This window comes from Camelus ferus, chromosome X (genome assembly GCF_009834535.1).
Source record: "Camelus ferus isolate YT-003-E chromosome X, BCGSAC_Cfer_1.0, whole genome shotgun sequence".
Taxonomy (NCBI): Eukaryota; Metazoa; Chordata; class Mammalia; order Artiodactyla; family Camelidae; genus Camelus; species Camelus ferus.
In genome coordinates this window covers 69,786,699-69,809,247 of record NC_045732.1, presented here as the reverse complement: position 1 = coordinate 69,809,247, position 22,549 = coordinate 69,786,699, and the positions used below count along the sequence as shown (strand labels likewise).

The 22,549-nt window shown below is 33.9% G+C and overlaps 1 protein-coding gene across 1 annotated transcript in view; it reads left to right on the top strand.

Annotated features, from left to right (window-relative positions):
• RADX (RPA1 related single stranded DNA binding protein, X-linked) overlaps positions 1-22,549 on the top strand; it is a 69,200-nt gene that overhangs the window by 16,909 nt on the left and 29,742 nt on the right. The window contains exons 4-11 of the mRNA XM_014567180.2: positions 522-630; positions 830-921; positions 1,029-1,151; positions 4,044-4,148; positions 6,249-6,413; positions 7,611-7,771; positions 8,567-8,742; positions 19,828-19,901. Coding sequence (XP_014422666.1) covers positions 522-630; positions 830-921; positions 1,029-1,151; positions 4,044-4,148; positions 6,249-6,413; positions 7,611-7,771; positions 8,567-8,742; positions 19,828-19,901 — 1,005 coding nt within the window. The remainder of the gene's footprint in view (positions 1-521; positions 631-829; positions 922-1,028; positions 1,152-4,043; positions 4,149-6,248; positions 6,414-7,610; positions 7,772-8,566; positions 8,743-19,827; positions 19,902-22,549) is intronic.

Below are 22,549 nucleotides of genomic sequence, written 5' to 3'. Positions count from 1 at the left end.
TCTAAAGTTTATAAGGAGGCATATAATTATCAAGAATAGTTAAGACACTTCTGAAGAAAAAGAATAAGGGGCTGAAGAGGGAGTGAGGACTTGTCCTACAAATATCAAGGATTATTATAAAGTATAACCATGTAGCATTGGTATAGATACAGACAAACTGACCAGCAAGTCACAATACAAAGTTAAAAAAAAAAACAGCCCTAGACATAAAATTTTGATATGTGGCAGATGTGCTGTGCAGATCATCAAGGAAGGAAGAACCATTCAGTAAATAGTATTGAGACAATTTCATCTATAAGGAAAAAAATGACACTATATCCCTATCTCATACTATATAAAAATCAATTCCAGATATATCAAATACTTAAATGTGAAAGGCAAAACTTTTAGAAGAACTTATAGGAAGTATCTGTTTGACCTTGGGATAGTGTTCAGTCTGTTTTCTGCTGTGTGCTTTATACATGTGTATATTCTTTTGTATGTATTAAATATCATATTAAAGTAATACATTTGTTTTTCAGAAATCTGCCTGAACCTTCGAGATCCTCCAACTAATATAATGATCATTCCAGAAAAGCAGGTGAAACCAGAATGGAGATTGCCAAAATTAAATTACCGCTTTATCACAAGGTAAAATAGCTTCTTGTAAAATATCTCAAATAATAATTTTCAGTGTTAGTCACTGAAACAATATATTATAATTTGCTCAAAATCTACCCCAAATTATGCTGTACCAGTTATATAAATGCAAATGTTCACAGTCATTATTGTAGAATGCTTTTTCACTACCTAAAAATACAATATCTATTTAACAATTTTGCTTTTTTAGATCAGAGCTGGATGACATGCCAGAAAATCATATCTGTGATGTTGTTGGCATTTTAGTTTTTGTAGGAAGAGTCCAGCGGTCAAAAAAGAAGGGTAAGCTTTTGAAATTGAAAGTCATAAAAAGTATTTCAGTGAATAATTCTGTGTTCATATGTGCATAATCAGTTACCTTCATTTATTCTAATATTCTATCCATATAGAAAGCCGTGAAGATTTTTGGTCATATCGCTGGATTCACATCGCTGATGGGACTTCAGAACAACCATTTATAGTGGAACTGTTTTCTACATCTCAACCAGAAATCTTTGAAAATATTTACCCAAGTACTCAGTTTCAATATTTTTGTCATTTTAGTTTTTGAAGTGGGGGCATTAACTTAAAAAAAATGATAGACTGACTGTACCTAGTAGACTTCTGTAAACTGACTTACAGAATGGCATGATATTGTGTTAGCAAATTCAAGCAGTCTGACAGCAAGTTTAAATTTTTCTATATTAATATTATAATTGGTATTACAGATATTAACCACCTTCTGGTTTTCTATTCAGAATTAATTTAGAATTGAAACTAGCTTTTCAGAAAACAGGTGCTCTTATCAATTCCCATTGTTAGGATTTCAGACATAAAAGCTTAAGATTCAGTGAAACTAAAACATAGGCAGTCAATTCCCTTCATAGTCATTTGGAAATTGACTTAGTAGACCCCATTAAAGACAATGAAGACTTTACTAATGTAAAATTAAGTGGTAGAGGATTAGAAGACTGTATAATTAAATAATGACAGTGGTAAATAGGCCATTTGAATATTAAATTAATATTAGGTTGGTGGTATTATACTAGCTGGTCAATATTTTACTTACTTTAGTGTTAACTTTCCCCCTTGCATTCATTTATATATATAGGTATTTTTCCCACTATTTTTACTTATTTGAAGACATTTTAGGTATGTCATATATTTTATACAAGTTAGTCTTTAGATCTATTATGATATGAAAAAGTACATTTAATACTTTTTAACAACTTCAGTGATTTTTTTCCTTTTTTTTGATTTGTAACATAAAGCTACTTTATGAATGGTATTTTACTATTTTGCAAATGATTATATGAATGAAATTCTGATTTTAAATGCTTGCCAACATTGGGAAAGTTCCCAATCTTGACTACGTGTAATTTTTTAAAACCATCAACAAGGTAGAAATTGTAGAACATGAAGAGACCTAGAGACCATCCATATACAGGGCGATTCTGCTACCCCTTTATTCTCTATTGCAAGACAGTATTACACACTATTCAGATATTACTTTGTTAGGGTCCACCCTCTGCTTGTGAGATTAAGCTTTTTAAATATATATGAATGGAATTGAACATCATCCCAACTGTTACTGGGGGAGAGGATAGAGAGTTTTGACCAAAGCCAAGGCATGGCTTCATGTAACTTCTTTGTGTAACTTCTCTCAGGGTATAGATAATTGGTAGTGATGACTCCTGCTGACAATTTAGATGAGTTTTATAGTCAAGTCACTCTCTCTTTGTAGCCACTTTAAATAACAAACTGACGCAAGTTTTGGATAATTATTTTTCATAGAAATGTTGCCAAGCATGCATGTTCTATTTCTTGTGATAATGTGAATTATATATTTCTAAGAAAGGTTTGTATGGACCTTGGTAAGATTTACTCTAGTACAATAGTTGACAACAATCACAATTTATTTTCATCTTTTGACCAAGTGTGAAGGAAAAAAATCATCAAATAAATGATGAGTATTAAGGGGGCTTTAGGCCTTTGAAGAGGAACATGACCAAGGGTCTTCTGGGATAATACCAGAATCCTTTGTTAGTAAGGCAACTTTTTTACTTTTGGTTAAGAAAAGTGAAGGACTCAGGGGAAATACTATTGAGTGTTTACTATATATCAGGTACTCATAGATGTTATCTCATTTTGTACTCCTAGTCACCTTTTAAAGAGTTGATGTTTTTACAAATTTACAGGTGTGGAAACAGGTCCAAAGGGGTTAAGTAGTGTGCGTTGGTGGTATAGTGGTGAGCATAGCTGCCTTCCAAAGGGGTTAAGTAATTTCCTGGATGTCAAACAGCTAGAAGGTCCAAATGTCTGATTTTTAACAACCATGAAATTAGAATTAGAGGTTTCTGTAATATACCTATACCAACATCTTTAACCATGAATACTCATGTCTGTACAGTTTTTAAAATAAAAGAAAAGCGATGTCAATCTAGAGAATTATTCTTATTTGAAAAGAGTTTCTTCATTTTCATTGCTACAAAATAAAGAACTAGTAAATGTGAGAGATAGGAAATGAATTTATAGATGTTATCATGCTCTAGGGAAATATTTATTCTCAAATGAGAACTTACTGTTATTGTGAGATTACAAGTATTTATATTTATTTCTTCATTTCCTAATTTTTAAGACCATAGCTGTTTTGGTGTGCAATGAGTTGAAATTTTAAAATATTGTTGCATAAGCAAACTTTACCTAAGTAACCTGACAGTCAAAAACATTTGATAGCTTTTGAAAAAGTAGTTGAAATCTGAAGATGTTATAATCTCATTTCCAGGGATGCTTTTTAGTCTATCCAGTTGGTTAGCAAGAGAAACAGAAAAGAATAGGTGATATAAGCCCTGTCATTGAGGCTTAAAGTCTAATTAAGATTAACACAAGTAAAACACTTGCATAAGCAAATTCAAATTAATACTCTGTAGCCCTGTCTGGTGGGAGGAATCAGAGTAATTCAGGGATCCATGTTAGATGGGTTTATCAGTGAAAACATCTTGGAGAAACAGCTTTTTTTCTCTGTAGGAAATAGCTGTTCACACCCAGCTGTGTGCTCAATTAGAAAGACTCTTGCAGTCTTCAACTGTGCAGCAAGCAGTGACTTCAGTTAGGTGCAGCTGTTTTACTTTCTAAAGGACAAGTAAGCATTAGATCCTTTATCTAAAGGAAAAGGTTAAGTGTTGGATCCTTGTTGCTCCAGTTGTGGTCAAAAGATGGCAGCACTGGTATCACCTAGGAGCTCATTAGAAACGGAGAATCTCAAGCCCACACTAAAACTACTGCATCTGAATTTGCATTTTAACAATTGTCCCAGACGATTCCTCTGTTCATTAAAGTTTGAAAAGCACTGTGTTAGATTCTGGTCTTGGTATTTCGTCTTTGAAATGCAGAAATAATTTCATAAGTGTTTTCATTTTCTACAGTGACATACTTTGTGTGTACACAGTTGAAAGTTGTCCGAAATGACGCTCAAGTACCTAAACTGCTTTACCTCACCACTACAAATGAAAGCCGAGTGTTTATTAATGGTGAGCAATTTCTTTGTATATAATTTATTGGAAATAGAATGTATCTTCTCTTCATTAAGTTAACTTTTCTATTATAGCATTCAACTACAAGATAGCTTTATTTTGAACTCCTTTATCAATTTAAGAATGGTTTAACAAAGACTGTTTAGCCTATGAAATATACTGCTTCCAGATTATTACAATTAAAGCAATGATTTTGTGACTCACTGAGGAATTTTATTTATATCCTTTGGTTAACTTTAATTCTTGCTTGATGTAAGGTGGATAATTATACATTGCTTGATAGATTGAAGAATGGTAGACCTTGTATCACAATGTGGATTCAATCAACAATAGTTTTTAAATACTAAATAAAACAAAAATATACATCAAATTTTGGTCCGTGGATCTCACATTTTACCTTTTTTTTAGTGAAGTATAGTCAGTTTACAATGTTGTGTCAGTTTCTGGTGTACAGCACAATGCTTCAGTCATACATGAATATACATATATTTGTTTTCGTATTCTTTTTCACCATAAGCTACTACAAGATATTGAATATAGTTCCCTGTGCTATATGGTATAAACTTGTTTATCAGATTTGTGGCGAATTTTGTCTTTTGAAGAAGGCAATGTTCTGTCAAAGTTCAACAGGTGTTCTGAGTGGATGGGTGGGTCCGTGGATGTCACTCTTGGTGTATTCATGGGAGAGGGTGAGCTAAGAGTGTCCTTCTACTCTGCCATCTTGGCCACTCTCTCACATTTTACTTATAAAGCAAGAAGAGTCTCACTACTCATCTACAAGTATATTATTTTTCTCTGTTCCCTCTGATAACAGGGCAAAATAATAAAGATAAAAGTTTTCAGATGAGTGAGGGAATAGTGTGGAATGGTGTATTTACTAGAATGCTGCCATTTTGGTTACTAGGAAATTTGTCAAAAGAAGAGTCCTAGGAAGGATGTAACACGCATCTTTGTCCATACTTCATTTTATCATATGAACATCATATCCAGAGTGAACCTTAATTCAAAACGACACATGCACCCCAAAGTGCATAGCAGCACTATTTACAATATCCAAGTCATGGAAACAACCTAAATGTCCATTGACAGATAACTGGATAAAGAAGCTGTGGTATATTTATACAACGGAATACTACTCAGCCATAAAAAAGAATAAAATAATGCCATTTGTAGCAACATGGATGAACCTGGAGATCATCATTCTAAGTGAAGTAAGCCAGAAAGAGAAAGAAAAATACCACATTACATCATTTATATGTGGAATCTAAAAAAAAAGATGAACTCATTTACAAAACAGAAACAGACCCACAGACATAGAAAACAAACTTATGGTTACCAGGGGAGGAAGGAGGTGGGAAGGGATAAATTGGAAGTTTGAGATTTGCAGATACTAATATGTATAAAATATATAAACAACAAGTTTATACTGTATAGCACAGGGAACCATATTCAATATCTTACAGTAACTTATGATGAAAAAGAATATAAAAGTGAATATATGTATGTTCCTGTACTACTGAAGTATTGTGCTGTATACCAGAAATTGACACAGCATTGTAAACTGATTATATTTCAATAAATAAATAAATATGAGTATCAGTTGTAATATATACTAATAATATTAGATGTAAATGACACTTTGAAGTATGTTTTAAAAACATGAGTTTAAATGCTGATCTATATTCATAGGCAGTTTAGTTCATACATTCTGCCATACCTTCAGGTTAGTACATAAAAATCAGTTTTTTAAAAAGATGCTAACCATTTGGATAGTTAGAAAAATCCAGATTATTAGTTTTCTTTTCCTTCTGGCTTTTCAGTATCCTGTTGACAGCTACAGTTTAGTCCATGTAAACTCTAACATATGTCTAATTTCCTTTTTGACCTAGGATTTGTTAACTGTCTTTGATAATTTTTGTATTCATATTCAGTATAATTATCTGCTGCATAGTTAGCTTCTTTTCTTGGTGACATAAGACTGATATAATATTAAACTGTTTATATACCAAAAATAGTCCATGTGGTTTATTACAGTGAGTTGTTTTTTGTTTTTGTTTTTTTTCTCATATTTTTGCACTTTACCCTTCCTGCAAAAAGGTCATAGAGGCCAGCCGTATATCAACGATCCCAAGGTAAAAAACTTCAATCAGTGGGTTAAAGCAAAGACTGATTCTGGAGAACTGAAGAATACTGTTATTGGTGGATATTACCCCTATCCACCAGTGCCAGAGACATTTTCGAAGTACAGTAGTTCCGTTAAAGGTACTGATGTAATCTCTCGTCCTTTATGATATGTTTATATGCTATATATATATATATATATATATATATATATATATATACATATATATATATATATGGTTTATGCCATATCTATTAGTTATCTTTATTCTTTTATGGGAGTGAGACAAAGTGTACCAACACTCATTGATAATTTGATCTTTATCAAAACATATGTCATGCCTTGTAAAGGTTAATGTTTTAATTTTATTAGACTACAAGAAAAAAGGAACATAGACTATGACTAGGTAGAGATAATACCTTGATTTAAGGTCATTGGGATCAAATCTGAGTTGGTAGATCCCAACTCCTGTGACATTATTTAGACCAAAGATATCAAAGAAGTCACTGGACAGTTTGCTATCAAGATACTGACAACTGTATTATGCTACTCTTGTGGAATGATATATAGACAGTCCCTTGGTATCTGCAGGGCATTGGTTCCAGCAGCCCCCACAGATACCAAAATCTGGAGACACTCAAGTCCCTTATATAAAATGGCTCAGTAGAGAGAATACCATCGTTGGCCCTTTGTATCCATGGGTTTGCAAAACCTGTGGATATGGAGGGCCGAATGTGTTTTGGATATAACATAATTTAGTTCTCTGCCTTTAAATAAAAATGATAACCCAAATCAATGAGATTCAGAATAAGTACTAATGAGAGGCCTAATATTAATTTATTTTAGTAGAATCAAGATATGACAGTTGGAAAGTTTAACATAAGTATATTCTTTTTGAAAAGCTATGGAATAATTTCATGGTTTTGGAAAAAAAGAGAAACTTTGAAATACTGACCTATCTAAATATTGGCATCCTCCTGTACTTCATAATGTCAGCAGTATGTAGTATATGCTGTATATAGTATGTAGAATATAGAAAATATCAAAATGTGTGTTTCTATGCAGTGGCTAGGTAACACTTTGTAGTTTCAACATGCAAAATTTCTGCTTCAAATTAAGACTCCAGACTAGAAGACTGTATCACAATTGAACTGATAAATGTGCCTATTTTACAAAAAATACGTAAGGGGGTGCCAAATATAAATACAAAGTCTCACATGTTTAAGTTATTTAGCAAGTTTATAATTTTCATGTTGTAAAATTACTTTGCAAATCTAATTGTTACTTTTGTCATTTCAGTTCTTTAACACAATTTCCTTGGAATTACTCTTTTGCAGTTGAGTCCCTCTTGACAGCTATAAGTGAAGTGAGGAAGGAGGTTGAAGGCCTGCAGTATAGGGAACAAAAGCGCATTGCAATTCAGGGGATAATTACTGGTATAAAGTATGTCCCCCATAACAGTGCAACTGAAAATGCCTCAGCATCTGAAACACTACGGGTATGGTGCCAGAGAAGAGTATAGCTCTGAAAGCACTGAGATTGTAATCACAATTGGTATCTTGTACATTTTATTCAGAACTCAGATGTATTTGACTCAATAATGGAAACCTAAGTGGAAAGAAATCATTTTTATTTATTTTTTGTTTCCTTTTTATGTCATTTATTTGGAGCAGTCTTGAAGATCACAGCCTCTTATACTTCCCTAAGCCCTCAAAACTTGGTATCTTGTTTTGGCCTTCTGTGTAATATAAGCCTATCACGATTGTCTTTTTAAAGTCCCACGTGGTATATGTGATTATATTCTTTTCCTACCTTTTGTCCAGGCCAGAACTATAGGAACACTTCCACTGGAAATTTTTAACTCTGTATCAGGCTTGGCAGTTTTACCCAGGTTCTATAAGAGGTAGCAGTGACTCTTGTAGGATAAATGCTGTAGAAGAGGCCACTTCTGGAATCTGGACAAAATCAAGACAAATAAGTTAATTTTTTCCATGAGTTTATCTTTTAAAAAATTATTTCTAGGATTACTGTTCATATGGAAATAAACATCTAATCCAACTTTACAATTAGACTAATATAAGAACAACTATTGTTTATCTTAACTTTTTAAAATATTTTCATAGCAGATGGATTAACGTAAATCAAATTTATAAAAGTATTGCTATGATTGCAAAGTTTTGTCACAACTCTTAAGATAATGAAAAACAAGTGAACTAAAATTGTAGAGTCTTGTAAGGGAGAAATAGTTTTTGTGAATTAGTTTCAAATGTTTTCTTTAAATTTTTGGTTTTAGAGTGCTAACCAACCCTCAACATCCCAAGCAAATAAAAGAGAAGATCAAAGTCAGGAAAGAGATGGTAGACAGAATCAAGAGGATAGTCCTGTGAGTTCTCAAAGTCTTCAAACTGCAAGTGCAGTTTTTAGCCCTAGCAAGAAGAAAAGAATTCTGCAAGGGCCATGTGCCAAACTGTAAGTCATTTGTATTAAGTATATACATAGAATGTTAATTAAAAATTTTTTTTTATCCTGTAGAATGAACAATTGTACTAAAAGTTGTGTCAGTTCTCTAGGGCTGCCGAAGTCTAAGATACAGATGTAGGCAGAGTAGTTTCCTTCTGTGAACTGTGAGAAAGAGTCTGTTCTGTGCACCTCCCCTAGCTTCTTGCGGTTTACTGTCAATCTGTGGTATTCCTTGGCTTATGTACACATCACCTCAACCTCTGCCTTCATTTTCATATGAGATTCTCTCTGTGCATACATGTCCAAATTTTTCTTTAAGGACACCAGCCATATTGGATTAGGGACCCACTCTGGAGTTACTGCTCTGTTCCAGTATGAACACATCTTAACCAATTACATCTTCAGTGACCATATTTCCAAATAAGGTCATATTGAAGATGTAATTGGTTACATATTGGTAGTCACTGTGGCATTTAGTGGGGACATAACACAACCCATAACAGTCTGCCCTCTAAAAATCTATGTCTGTCTCACATGCAAAATAGATTCACCCCATCACAACATCTCCAAAAATCTTTTTTTAACATTTTTATTGATTTATAATCATTTTACAATGTTGTGTCAAATTCCAGTGTTCAGCACAATTTTTCAGTCATACATGGACATATACACACTCATTGTCACATTTTCTTCTCTGTGAGCTACCATAACATTTTGTGTATATTTCCCTGTGCTATACAGTATAATCTTGTTTATCTATTCTACAATTTTGAAATCCCAGTCTTAATCTATACCAACATCAACTTTAAGTCCTAAATGTCATATAAATCATGTATGGATGAGTTGCAAGGTGATTTATCCTGGGGCAGAATTCTTTTCCGTCTGTGAATCTGTGAAGCTAGGCATGTTATCTGTCCAAAATACAGTTGTGGAACAGACATAGGATAGGTATGCCCATTTCAAAAGGGAGAAATTGGAAATAAGAGGGGGATCATGGGTCACAGGCAAGTCTGAAATATAGCAAGGATGAATTCCATTTGATTTTAAGGCCCCAGAATTATCCTCTCTGGCAGAATACTGTGTCCTCTGGGCCCACTGGGATGGCTTCCCCATCCCCTTGGCACTGAGTGGTGGCCTGGGACTCTGGAACTGGGAAGGTGGTCCTGGCTTCTGGAATTGAGGAGGTGTCTCTGCTCTCTGGAACTGAGGAAATAGCCTCATCCTCATGGTCATTCTTCCCTTTTCTTGAAGGATAATACTTGACCACAGCTGGATATCTTATCAGCTCATTTCCTGACTATACAATTCCAGAAGTCCAGCAACATTGCTTCATTTCTTCCCACCTATGTTTCCTTCAGTCCAAGCATGCCTACTGAGTTGGCTGATTGGATCCACAAGTCACAATTTCTTGGGCAAATGGTTGTTTAGCAATGCCCTTAGTGTTGTCTCCAGAGCAAGCTTTCTTATTTTTTGCAATATGGATAGGCTGAGAATGTTTCAAGTATTGAAGTTCTGGTTCTTTTTTCTTAACAGCTAATTCCCTTTTCAACTTTTCTCTCCCCTTTCGTATTTTACCATAAGCAGCAAGAAGAAACCAGGCTGTGCCTTCATCACTTTGCTTAGAAATCTCTTCCTTAAATATGCAAGTTCATTGTATACAAGTTTCACTTTCCATCCAACAGAACACAGTTCAGCCAAATCTTCTGCCACTTTATAACAAAGATCATCTTTCATCCAGTTTTCAATAACACATTCCTTATTTCTGTATGAGGTCTCACCAGAAGCACCTTTTACATTCATACTTATAGTTCTGTTCATGACAATGCATGTATTCTCTAAGAGCTGAAACTTTCTGTACAGCTCTCTCCTTTTTCTTCTAAGCCCTCAACAGATTCTCCTTCAAAATTTGTGTTTCTACCAACATTCTCTTCAAGGCTATCTAGGATTTTTCTGTTATGCACCTCAAAACTCTTTCAGCATCCACTTAACACCGAAATATGAAGCCACTTCCGCATTTTTATGTATTTGTTACAGCAGCACACCACTTCCTGGTACCAAAATCTGTATTAGTTTTCTCGGGCTGATGTAACAAAGTACCACAAACTGCCTTAAACAACAGAAATTTATAGTCTCACAGTTCTGTAAGTCCAAGATCAAGGTGTCAGCAGGGTGGGTTCCTTTTGAGGGCTGTGAGGAAGAATCTGTTCTTTGCCTCTCCCCTTGCATCTGGTGGTTTGCTGGCAATCTTTGACATTCATTGGCCTGTGGAAACATCACCCCAATCTGAATGTGTGTCCAAATTTCCCTTTTTGATAAGGATGTCAGTCATATTAGAGTAGGGGCCCACCCTACTCTAGTATGACAGCGTCTTAACTAATTACATCCTTAGTGACTCTGTGTCCAAATAAGATCACATTCCAAGGTACTGGGAGTTAGGACTTCAACATGAATTTTGAGGGGACACAGTTCAACTCATAGCAGAAGCTTTCTTATTTGCCATGCTCAGAATAGACTAATTGAACATGAGTTTAAAATAAGGAATTACAAAAAAAGATCCTTTTTTGTCTTTTTTTTCCACATGTGAGATCATACAGTATTTGTCTTTCTCTATCTGACTTGTTTCAATTAGTGTAATACCCTCAGGGTCTGTGTTGTCACAAATGGCAAGATTTCATCTTGTTTATGGCTGAGTAACATTCCATTGTGTGTATATACCACATCTTTATTCATCCATCTGTTGATGAACACTTAGGTTGTTTCCATATCTTGGCTATAGCAAATAATGCTGCTGTGAACATAAGGGTGCATATATCTTTTAAAATTAGTGTTTTCCTGCTCTTTTGGTAAATACCCAGAAGGGGGATAGGTTGATCATATAGTGTAGTTCTATTAATTTTTTGAGGGATCTTCATACCATTTTCCATAGTGCCTATACCAACTTACACTCCTGCCAACAATGTATGAGGGTTTCCTTTTCTCCACATCCTCACCAACACTTTTATTTGTTATCTTTTTGATAGTAGCAATTCTGACAGGTGTGAAGGTGTGAAGTGATACCTCATTGTGGTTTTCATTTGCATTTCCCTGATACTTAGTGATGTTAAGCATCTTTTCAAGTGCCTGTTGGCCATCTGTCTTCTTTGGGAAAATGTCTATTCAGATCCCCTGCTCATTTTAAAAATTGGGTTGTTTGTTTTTTGAGGTGGAGTTGTATAAGTTCTTTGTATATTTTGGATAGTAACCCCTTATTGGGTATGTGATTTACAAATATCTTCTTCCATTTGGTAGGTTGTGTTTTCATTTTATTAATGATTTTTGCTGTGCAGAAGCTTTTTAGTTTGATGTAGTCTCATATGTGTTTTTATTTTGCTTTTGTTTCCCTTGCCTAGGAGACATATCTAAAAAGATATTGCTAAGACTGATGTCAAAGAACATACTGCCTATATTTTCTTCTAGGAGTTGAATGGTTTCAGGGCTTATATTCAAGTTTTTGATCCATTTTGAGTTGAATTTTGTGTATGGTATGAGATAGTGGACCAGTTTCATTTTTTTTTGCATGTGGGTATCTGGTTTTCCCAACACCATTTGTTGAAGAGACTCCTTCTACCATTGTATATTCTTTGCTCCTTTGTTGCAAATTAATTGTTCACATATGCGTGAGTTTATTTCTAGGCTTTCAATTCTGTTTCATTGATTTATGTATGTATCAGGTTTTCTGCAAATACCATGCTGTTTTGATTAATTTAGCTTTGTAATATAGTTTGAAGTTAGGGCATGTGATACTTCCAGCTTTGTTCTTTTTTCTCATGATTGTTTTGGTTATTCAGAGTCTGTTTTGGTTTCATATAAATTTTAGAATTTTTTGTTCTATCTCTGTAAAAATGTCCTTGGGATTTTGATAAGGATTGCAGTGAATCTGTAGATTGCTGTAGGTGATATGGACATTTTATTCTTTCAATCCATGAATACAGAATATTTTTTATTTATTTGTTTATTCAATTTCTTTCGACAATGTGTTATAATGTCTTAAAACTATAATGTCTTATAGTTTTTATCATATAGGTTTTTTACCTCCTCTGTTAAATTTATTTCTAAGTATTTTATTCTTTTTGCTGCAATTGTAAATGAGATTGTTTTCCTAATTTCTCTTTCTCCTAGCTTACTATTAGTATATAGAATTGCAGCAGATTTTGTATGTTGACTTTGTCCTCTGCAACTTTACTGTATTTGTTTATTATTTCTAACCGTTTTTGTAGAGTCATTAGGGTTTTCTATATATAAAATCATGTCATCTACAAATAGTGACAGTTTTACCTCTTTTTCATTTTGATGCTTTTTATTTCTTTTTCTTGCCTAATTTCTCTGGCTAGGACTTCCAATAATATATTGAATAAGAGTGGCAAGGGTGGGCATCCTTGTCTTGTTCCTGATTTTAGAGAGATAGTTTTCAGTTTTTCACCACTGAGTATTATGTTGTAGGTTTGTCATATATGGCCTTTATTATGTTGAGGTATGTTCCTTCTGTACCTATTATATTGAGTTTTTACCACGAATGGGTGTTGAATCTTCTCAAATGCTTTTTCTGCGTTTATGAGATGATCATATGATTTTTAGCTTTGTGTTAAGGTGGTATATCATGCTGATTGATTTGCAGATACTAAATCTTTGCATTTCTGGAATAAATGCCACTTGATCATGGTGTATGATACTTTTAGTGTATTGTTATATTACATTTGCTATTTTTTTCAGGATTTTTACATTTATATTCACCAGAGACACTGGCTCATAATTTTCTTTTTTGTGTGTTGTCTGTGTCTCATGTTGATATTTAGTTTGATGTTGGTTTTTTAAAATGAATTGGGATGTGTTCCCTTCTCTTTAATTTTTTGGAAGAGTTTGATAAGGATAGGTATTAAATCTTCTTTGAATGTTTGGTAGAATTCACCTGTGAAGCTGTCTGGTCCTGGACTTTTGATTTTTGAGGAGGTTTTTTATTACTATTTCAGCCTCTTTACTAATGATCTGTCTATTTAGATTTTCTATTTCTTCATGCTTCAGTCTTGGAAAGTTGTATGATCCTAAGGATTTGTTCATTTCTTCCAGGTTGTCCAATTAGTTGGCATATAATTGTTCATAATATTCTTTTGTAAGCCTTAGTATTTCTGTAGTATCTGTTATTTCTCATCTTCCATTTCTGATTTTATTTCTCAGTCTTCTCTTTTTTTGTTTTTGAGTCTGGCTAAAGGTTTGTCAATTTTATTCATCTTCTCAAAGAAACACCTCTTAGTTGGATTGATTTTTTTCCATTTTTTAAGTCTCTATTTCATTTATTTCCTCCTGGATCTTTATTATTTCCTTCCTTCTACTGACTATGGGCTTTTTGTTCTTTTCTGCTTCCTTTAGATGTAAGGTTAAATTGTTTATTTGAGATGTTTTTTCTTTGTTGAGGTAAGCCTCTATTACTGTAAACTTCCATGTCTATTTATTACCTTACTCAAAGTTTTGTGTACTTTTGCTTTTTTGTTTCTGGTAGAAGAGCTCCATTCAACATTTCTTACAAGGCAGGTCTAGTATTAATGAACTCCCTCAGTTTTTGTTTGTCTGGTAAAGTCTTTATTTCTCCTTCATATCTGAATGATAACTTTGCTGCATAGAGCATTCCCGAGTGACAGTTTTTATCTTTCAGTATTTTGAAAATGTCATTCTACCCTCTTAACCTGTTGAGTTTCTACTGAGAAATCTGCTAATAGTCTAATGTAGGTTCCTTTGTAGGTTACCATCCTCTTTTCCCTGACTGCCTTTAAAATTCTTTCTGTGTCATTGCCTTTTGACAATTTTGATATAAAGTGTCTTAGAGAAGGTCTTTTCGCATTGAGACAGGTATTCTCTTACCTTCATGGACTTGTATAGCTAATTCCTTTTCTAGGTTTGGGAGGTACTTAGCTACTGTTTATTTAAAAAAACTCTCTGCTCCCTTCTCTCTCTTCTTCTTCTTCTAGGATATCCATTACACTAAGATTGCCCTTCCTAACAGAGTCAGATAGCTCTTGTATAATTCACTCAATTAAAAAAAATATTTTAATTCTCTTACCTCTTTTACTTGTATCATTTCTATATTTGTCTTCAAGCTTGCAAATTCTCTCTTCCATATGGTCTCCTCTGTCTCCAGTGCTTTGAAATGCATTCTTAAAATTGTTTGAGCTCATTGAACTACCTTTCTGAGTTTTATTGTAGCTCATTGAGTTTCATGACAGCTATTTTGAATTCTCTATCGGATCACAATATTCTATGATTTTAAGTTTGGTTTCTGGAGAATTGTCATTTTATTTCTCTGGTACAGTGTTACTGTGGTTCTTCATGGTACTTGATGAGTTGCTCCTCTGCCGGCTTATTTCAAGTGGCAAACACCTTTTTTTAGATAAACCTTTTTTTTCTTCTTCACTTAATTCTAACAATTCAACAGAAGTTAAGAGACCTTGCTTTTATTTCCAGTAGGTGGCACTATAGTATAAGTTTTTGATTTACTTAAGCTGCCTCTGGTTATATTTGAGAGTCAGCACTTTCCATTCTCCACCACCTTTGTCAGAGGTGTCACCCAGTGCCTTAGTTATCACAGCTTATTTCTCCAGGGTCTTTGGAGCCTTACTGCTCCTAGTGTGGCTGGTGTCACTGTCTGGGGCACCAGGGTGGTGGACTCTTCTGCCATGTCCAGGATCTCCTGAGTTGCAGGCTCTGCCACCACAGGGTTGGGGGTAGCCCAAGTGGCACAGGAATCTCTGCCCTGTTCAGTGTTGTCAGGTTCAGGGACTCTGCCACTGTAGGCAGAGAGCGGGGAAGGGTGGAGTCATGGGCGCCTCCATGGCTGAAGAGACAGGTCCCAGGCCCTACTGCTACTGCTGCCCAGATAACTGTGGCTGTGGTTACCACTGTGGCCAGGAGGCCAGAGTTGTATATGTCACCTTGCCTGTTGCTACTAGTTTCTCTGGGACTGAGGGTTCAGCTGCCATGGCTGGGGACCAGGATTATAGGCACCACCTCCACTTTTCCCCAAGTTCTATCTCCTCTGTGTGTTCCAGTCTATCCACCTTTAGATGAACAGATATGTGGAACTCTCTGATGTCCTGGTGTGTTGGGCAGAGGCACTTTTGTTGAGGTGTGGATGTTTTACTGATTGTAGATAAGAAAGAGACAAAGAAAACGTGTCCCTCTACCATGATGCTGACATCACTCTCCATTCACTTTTAGTGTAATTAATGATACAGATGGTCCCCAACTTACAATGATTCAACACATAATTTTTCAACTTTATGATGATACTAAAGTAATACACATTCAGTAGAAACCATACTTTAAATTTTGAATTTTGATGTTTTCCTGGGCTAGTGATATGTAGTGCTATATTCTCATGATGTAGGGCAGTTACAGTGAGCCACAGCTCCCAGTCAGCTATGAAATCAGAAGGGTAAACAGTTGATATACTCACAATCATTCTGTACCCATACAGCCATTCTGTTTTTTACTTTCAGTTCAGTATTCAATAAACTACATGAGATATGCAACAGTTTATTATAAAATTGGCTTTGTGTTAAATGATTTTGCTCAATTGTAGGCTAATGTAAGTGTTCTGAGCACGTTTAAGGTAGGCTAAGCTAAGCTATGATGTCCAGTAGATTAAGTGTATTAAATTCATATTCAAGGTATGATATTTTCAATTTACAATGGGTTTATCGGGACTTAATCCCATTGTATGCTGAGGAAGATCTATATTTTGGGCTTATATCAATTTTCATACTATTTGCTGAATCAAATAGTTTTAATTACACCCGGTAATCTGTACCTCCCAGTCCCCTACCCCCGTATTGTCCCTCCCTCTTATTTCTAAAGGAGATTTTCACTAGGTTGCAGGGTTTTTTTTAAATATGTCTGATTCTACTGTTGTACTGCTTTCATTGTTTCTGTTAAGAATTAGGTTAATGTCTTGTAATTGCTCCTTCAAAAATATTGCATTCTTTTTCTCTATGTGCTTTTAAGATTTTGTCTTGGATTTTCAGTGGTTTAAATATGATGTGCCAAGTGGTTTTCTTTGTTTTATACTGCTTCTTAAATCTGTGGATTGATGTATTTCATCAGTTTTGGAAAACTATCTGCCACTGTCTCTTCAAATACATTTTCTACCTCATTCATTTCTCTCTTTCTGTGAATTTTATTTCATATGTTAGCACTTCTAACTGTAACCAACAGTTCCTTACACTGTATTGTTTTTCAGTCATATACATATTTCTTTTTTGTTTTTGATTCTGTGCTTCAGTTTGGACCTGTTACTCCATTTACTCTTTTAGTGTGTCCAGTCTGCTATTAAATTATCAGTTGAGTTCACTGAGCTCTTGTTGGGTCTCCAACCCAATTAGCTATACTGTGATTCAATTCCAACACTAACTACCCAGATTTAACATTAGACTCTATAGGTTTAAGAGCTAGTCCTCCACAAGATTGACCTTACTTCAGGTGCTCGCCTCAATTCAGCTGGTCCCCAGATCACCCTCACTTCTAACCAACTGGCTATAAATTCAGGGGTTCCCATGACCCCTTTAGAGTCAATAGCTCACCAGAATGACGCACAGATCTCAGAAAAGCACTATACTCAAAATCACAATTTTACTATAAAGGATACAGATCAGCAAGAGCCAAATGAAGAGCCATGTAGAGCAAGGTCTGAGAGGGAACATGAAGCTTCCATGCCCTCTCCTTGTAGAATCCATGCATGTCACTCTACTGGTACATCATTGTATTTGAAATCCTGGCTTATTGTCAGGCTCTGTAGCGCAATGGATGGCACACTGCACTTCTATATCCTGGCTTGCTAACTCCAATGTCTGTATCACCTGTTGTTCTGCTTCCATTGGTGCAGTAATAGTAAATATGACCATTTAAGAGGTTGTATCAATGAACATATTAATGCAAATGGTAGATAGTGAACCGTGATGCTCTCTGTTAGATAGTAAAATGTAGTCAAAATACACTGACTCATTCAAAAGTTAGCACTGAGGAATAAAATATAATAAATGAGACATTAAAACTTATTCATTGCATTCTGTTGGTAATGTTTACTCTGTAAAGATAGAAAGTAAGCTATACCATGGTTAGATGAATTCTTAAAAATCTTTATCAGCATCTTCTAAGAAAAGCAGAAGGCACAACAGGGAAGACTACAATAACATTAATTATAATATTGTTATGTAAATGTGGGAATGGCATACTATAGAATCTATATGACTTTTTTCTAAGGTCAGTAAGCTGATGAAAAGGGCAGGGTTAGAGTACAGCTTATTGCCTCTGACAATTTTTATAATATTCTGCCACTCTCATCATATGCATCTTTATCTTCTTTTAGCTGTCTTCTCCCTTTCTTGCCTCAGATATCCTTGTATATTTCTTATACTTCCATTTTTCAGCTCTCTTTTTTCAGTTTCTTCAGTTGATACCCCTAGACATTGTCTACCTCCACTTCTGTCATTTATCCCCTCACCTTTAAGACATTTAAGGCATATAAATGAATGATTGTATATTTCAGTCAAAATCTCCTAAGCCACTTTTTAAAAACTCTATGAAATATAATGGTGCTGTTAGAGTTTGGAAAACTATTTTTTCTAATTTATTTCAGATGAAAAAAGTCACTTAATAGCACCATATATTTACAAGTCTATACATACTGTTTAAGGATCTCAAAATACGTACAATCTAACTATTCTTTAGTTATTTAGATTTCTCTCAAAATTGATGTTTTCAGTTGGCTAATTTCTAGAAATACCATGTTTCAATACTTGGGGGAAAAGTTGAAATTACAACTACAAATGTGTTTTTATTTGTTAGAGTTTTATAGTTAAATGGATTCATTCTTTCTTCATGAAAGCTACTTCTTTTAAGATAATTAATAATTCATAAGTAAAATAAACAATGCTATCATAAGAGACAAATCCTTTGATAAAATAAGTTGAGCAATATGTCACATTCTACAACAGAACATATCTGTTTTACTGTATGCTTTTAGTTTTGGAAATACAACAATACAAAAAACTCATAGAAATATGCTAAAAGTTCTTAAGAAGGAAATCTTTATTTTAAATGCAAGCTTATAAGTCAATAAAAAGTAAGTTAAATAAAATAAAGTATATATACATATTTTTATGACTGGGACGTTATGCTGTTCACAGAAACTGACACATTGTAACTGACAAAAAATTCAATAAAAAATTTTAAATAATAAAATAAAATAAATGCAAGCTTCTCTCTGCAGCTTCAAAGTAAGATGCTTCCCTTTTCATCTTTTTAGTTCAATAAACAGTTATTGAGCAGATATTCTGTAGAGATAAAAAATAAATAAAATAACGTTTGTATTTTTGTAGAGCTTATAGTAGAATTTTGTAGAAGAGACAGACTGATAAACCAGTAATTTTAATACAGTGTGATGAGTGCTATGATAAAGTGTATTCATGATGCTGTGACAGAGTATTCAAGGATCAGTGAACTTTAACTGGAGATCAGGGATGGCTTCTTGTGGGAAATAATACCTGAGCTAAATTTTGAAGGAGGAATAGGAGTTAACCAGGTAAAGGAAAGGGGGAATAGGGTTTTTTTCTAGCTGAAAGAAAAGCATGAAGGTTTGAAGCAGCATGAGGCTTATAGAAAATTCTGAAATGAGGTTGGAGAGTTAAGCTAAATAGTTTTCCAGAATATTTGAACAAAGCAAATATGAAAATAAACTATTGAACAAATTTTTTAATCCCTGTCATAGAAAATGAAATATATATGCCCATCTTGGGTTAATATTTAATAAAGTTGAATACTTCTTTCTGTAGAATATTCCTTAAAAGAACATTTAAATCTGTTGCACTATTTGAATTATATTATTATGGATATTTGTTCATAATTTGAATGTATCTTCTTTAAATTTCTAATGCATTACTTTAAGAAACTAAACCTATATATTTTCTAAATTTATTGAATTAGAATAACTTCTGAGTGGAACTAATTGGTTTTTTTCCCATTCAACTCTCTGTTTATAACTATTTGTTATCTTTTTTTCCTCTTTTATAGAATTCCTGTACCTCAGTCAGAACCTCCTGCACAAACAAAAGGAAATAAACTATCCGCGTCAGGCACCTCCCCACGTACGTTGCTTTGATGATGATGATGATGATGATGTTGATGATGATTTATAAAGTCTTTATGGAACACTATTATATGCAGATTACTGTTTGATTTGATTCTGCATTTTGGGGTCATGCCTGCCACTAGCATAGTATAAGTACTTTAAATAGATACATAGCTAGTTATTTTTGTTTCTCTTTTTTATTTATATTAGTTTAAGTCCTTGTCAAAATACTGGTCCCAAATTTAGAACAATTTGGTATCATCACCAAAGTGCAAGTCAGTATAAACAAACTTACTTATTAATTTGTTTCTTTGGTAGTACCTCCCTTCAAATGTACTATTTTTAATTAACAGAAGAATAAATAAAGTAGGAAGCTTAAGTTTTATTTAGTAATAAGTATAGGTAAAGCTTAAAAGATAGTTGTAGTTTCTTTCTTTGCTGTTGGGTTGACTGGTTTGAATTTGGGCAAAAAATTTGAAAGACATTCCCAAAACAGATTTATGAATGGCCAGAAAGGATGTGAACATGTATTCAACATCATTAGTTATCAGAAAAATGCAAATTAGTACCACAGTGAGATACCACTACATGAGTACCAGAATGGCTATCATATTCAAAATCTGATAACACCAAATATTTGTGAGGATGTGGAGCAACTGGAAATCTTGTACACTATTGGTGTGTATGTAAAACGATCCAACCACATTGAACAAAGCTGAAGCTATCAGTCATAAAGCTAAATGTACACCTAACTTATTATCCAGAAATTCCACTCTAAAACAGATTTTACAGACCCCTATATTCACAAAATACTTATAAAGGATGTTAATAGTAGCTTTATTTATAATAGCCCAAACTGGAAATAGCCCAGTTATTCATCCGTGGGAGAACAGATAAACATGCTGTGGTATATTCATTCAGTGGAATACCATTCATCAGTAGTATTAAATGTACAAAAAAAAAAACTACTGATAATATGTAACAGAATAGACAAACTCCAAAATATACAGAGTGAAAGAAATATTACACAAGAGAGTATATGCTGTATGCATTCATTTATTTTAAAATCCAGGACAATAAAAACTAATCCGTTGTGGAAAAATCAGAACAGCAGGTGCCTTAGGATAGGGGTTGAAGTAGAGGTGGGGATTGACTGGAAAGGAGCAGAAGGAAAATTTTGAGTGATGGCTTGAGAAGGGTTTCTGTTATCTAACCATTTACCTTTGTCAAGTGCACATAATTAAGATGTGTGCATTTCATTATGAATTTTATACAAACACGTTTGAAACAAATATTAAACTCAACATGCTGAATTGAAGCATTTATCAAAAAGTGAAGAGGTCTGCAATTTATTTGAAAAGAATACAAATAAGATGGATTAACAGATGAACAGAGATATGGACATACCACATGCATTAAAATAGGGGAACCTAGGTGTTGGATATATCATGTTCATTGTAAAATTCTTTTAATTTTGTTGTATGTTTGAAATTTTTCATAATAGATTTATGGAGAAAATACAGTATGAAGGAAATTCTTATACAAAGGGAAAAAAGAAACTCATGGATAGCATACCCATGTTACCCACAGTCAGGTTCCAATAATTATCAACTCTTGACCAATCTTGTTTCATCTATACTTTCATCCACTCATCCCATATTATTTGGACATAGATATTATATGATTTTGTCTGTATAAATTTCAATATATATCTCTAAAAGATAAGGACCATTTAAGTACTACCACAATATCATTATCATACCCAAAAACTTTAGCAATAATTTCTTAATATCATCAAATATTCACTTAGCTTTCCAATTTCCAGTGAGGTCATAAATGTCATCAAAAGCTTTTTTTTTCAGCTTATTTGAATTGGGATCCAAACAAAGTCCTCATATTGCAAGTGACTGATAAATCTCCTATGGATTCTTAATCTCTATCTCTTTTGCTTTTCAATGAAATGTATTTGTTAAAGTAACCAGGTCATTTGTCCTATAGACTTTCCCACAGTCTAGATGCTGCTGATTTCATCTTTATAATCTTAATATGTTGCTCTATCTTGTTTATTTCCTGAAATTTGATGGTTGCATCTAGAGACCTGGGGATATTCAGGTTTGATTTGGTGGGGTCATGACTACTGTATAGGTGCTATCTTCTTGCATCAAGAGGCTCATTAAATATTTAAAATATTCTTAAACAGCCACTGGTGAATTCTACCAAACATTTAAAGAATGTTTTAATATTTATTGTGGTGTATATATATATCAGACATTTTGCCATTTTAACCATTTTTAAGTCACGATTCGGTAGCAGTGATTATATTCACCATGTTGTGCAGCCATCACTATCCATTTCCAAAACTTTTTCATCACCCCAAGTACATATTCTGTACCCATTAAGCAATAACTGCTATTCTCTAACCCAGCCGGTGGTAACCTCTAATCTACTTTGTCTGTGAGTATGCCTATTTTAGGTAAATCCATAATATGGAATCATACAGTATCTGTCCTTTTGTGTCTGGCTGTTTTCAGTTAGCCTAATGTTTTCAAGGTTCATCCATGTTGTAGTGTGTATCAGGACTGTACTTCTTCTCATGGCTGAATAATATTCCATTATATATAGGTATAATATATAAATATATATATATAATATATATATAATATA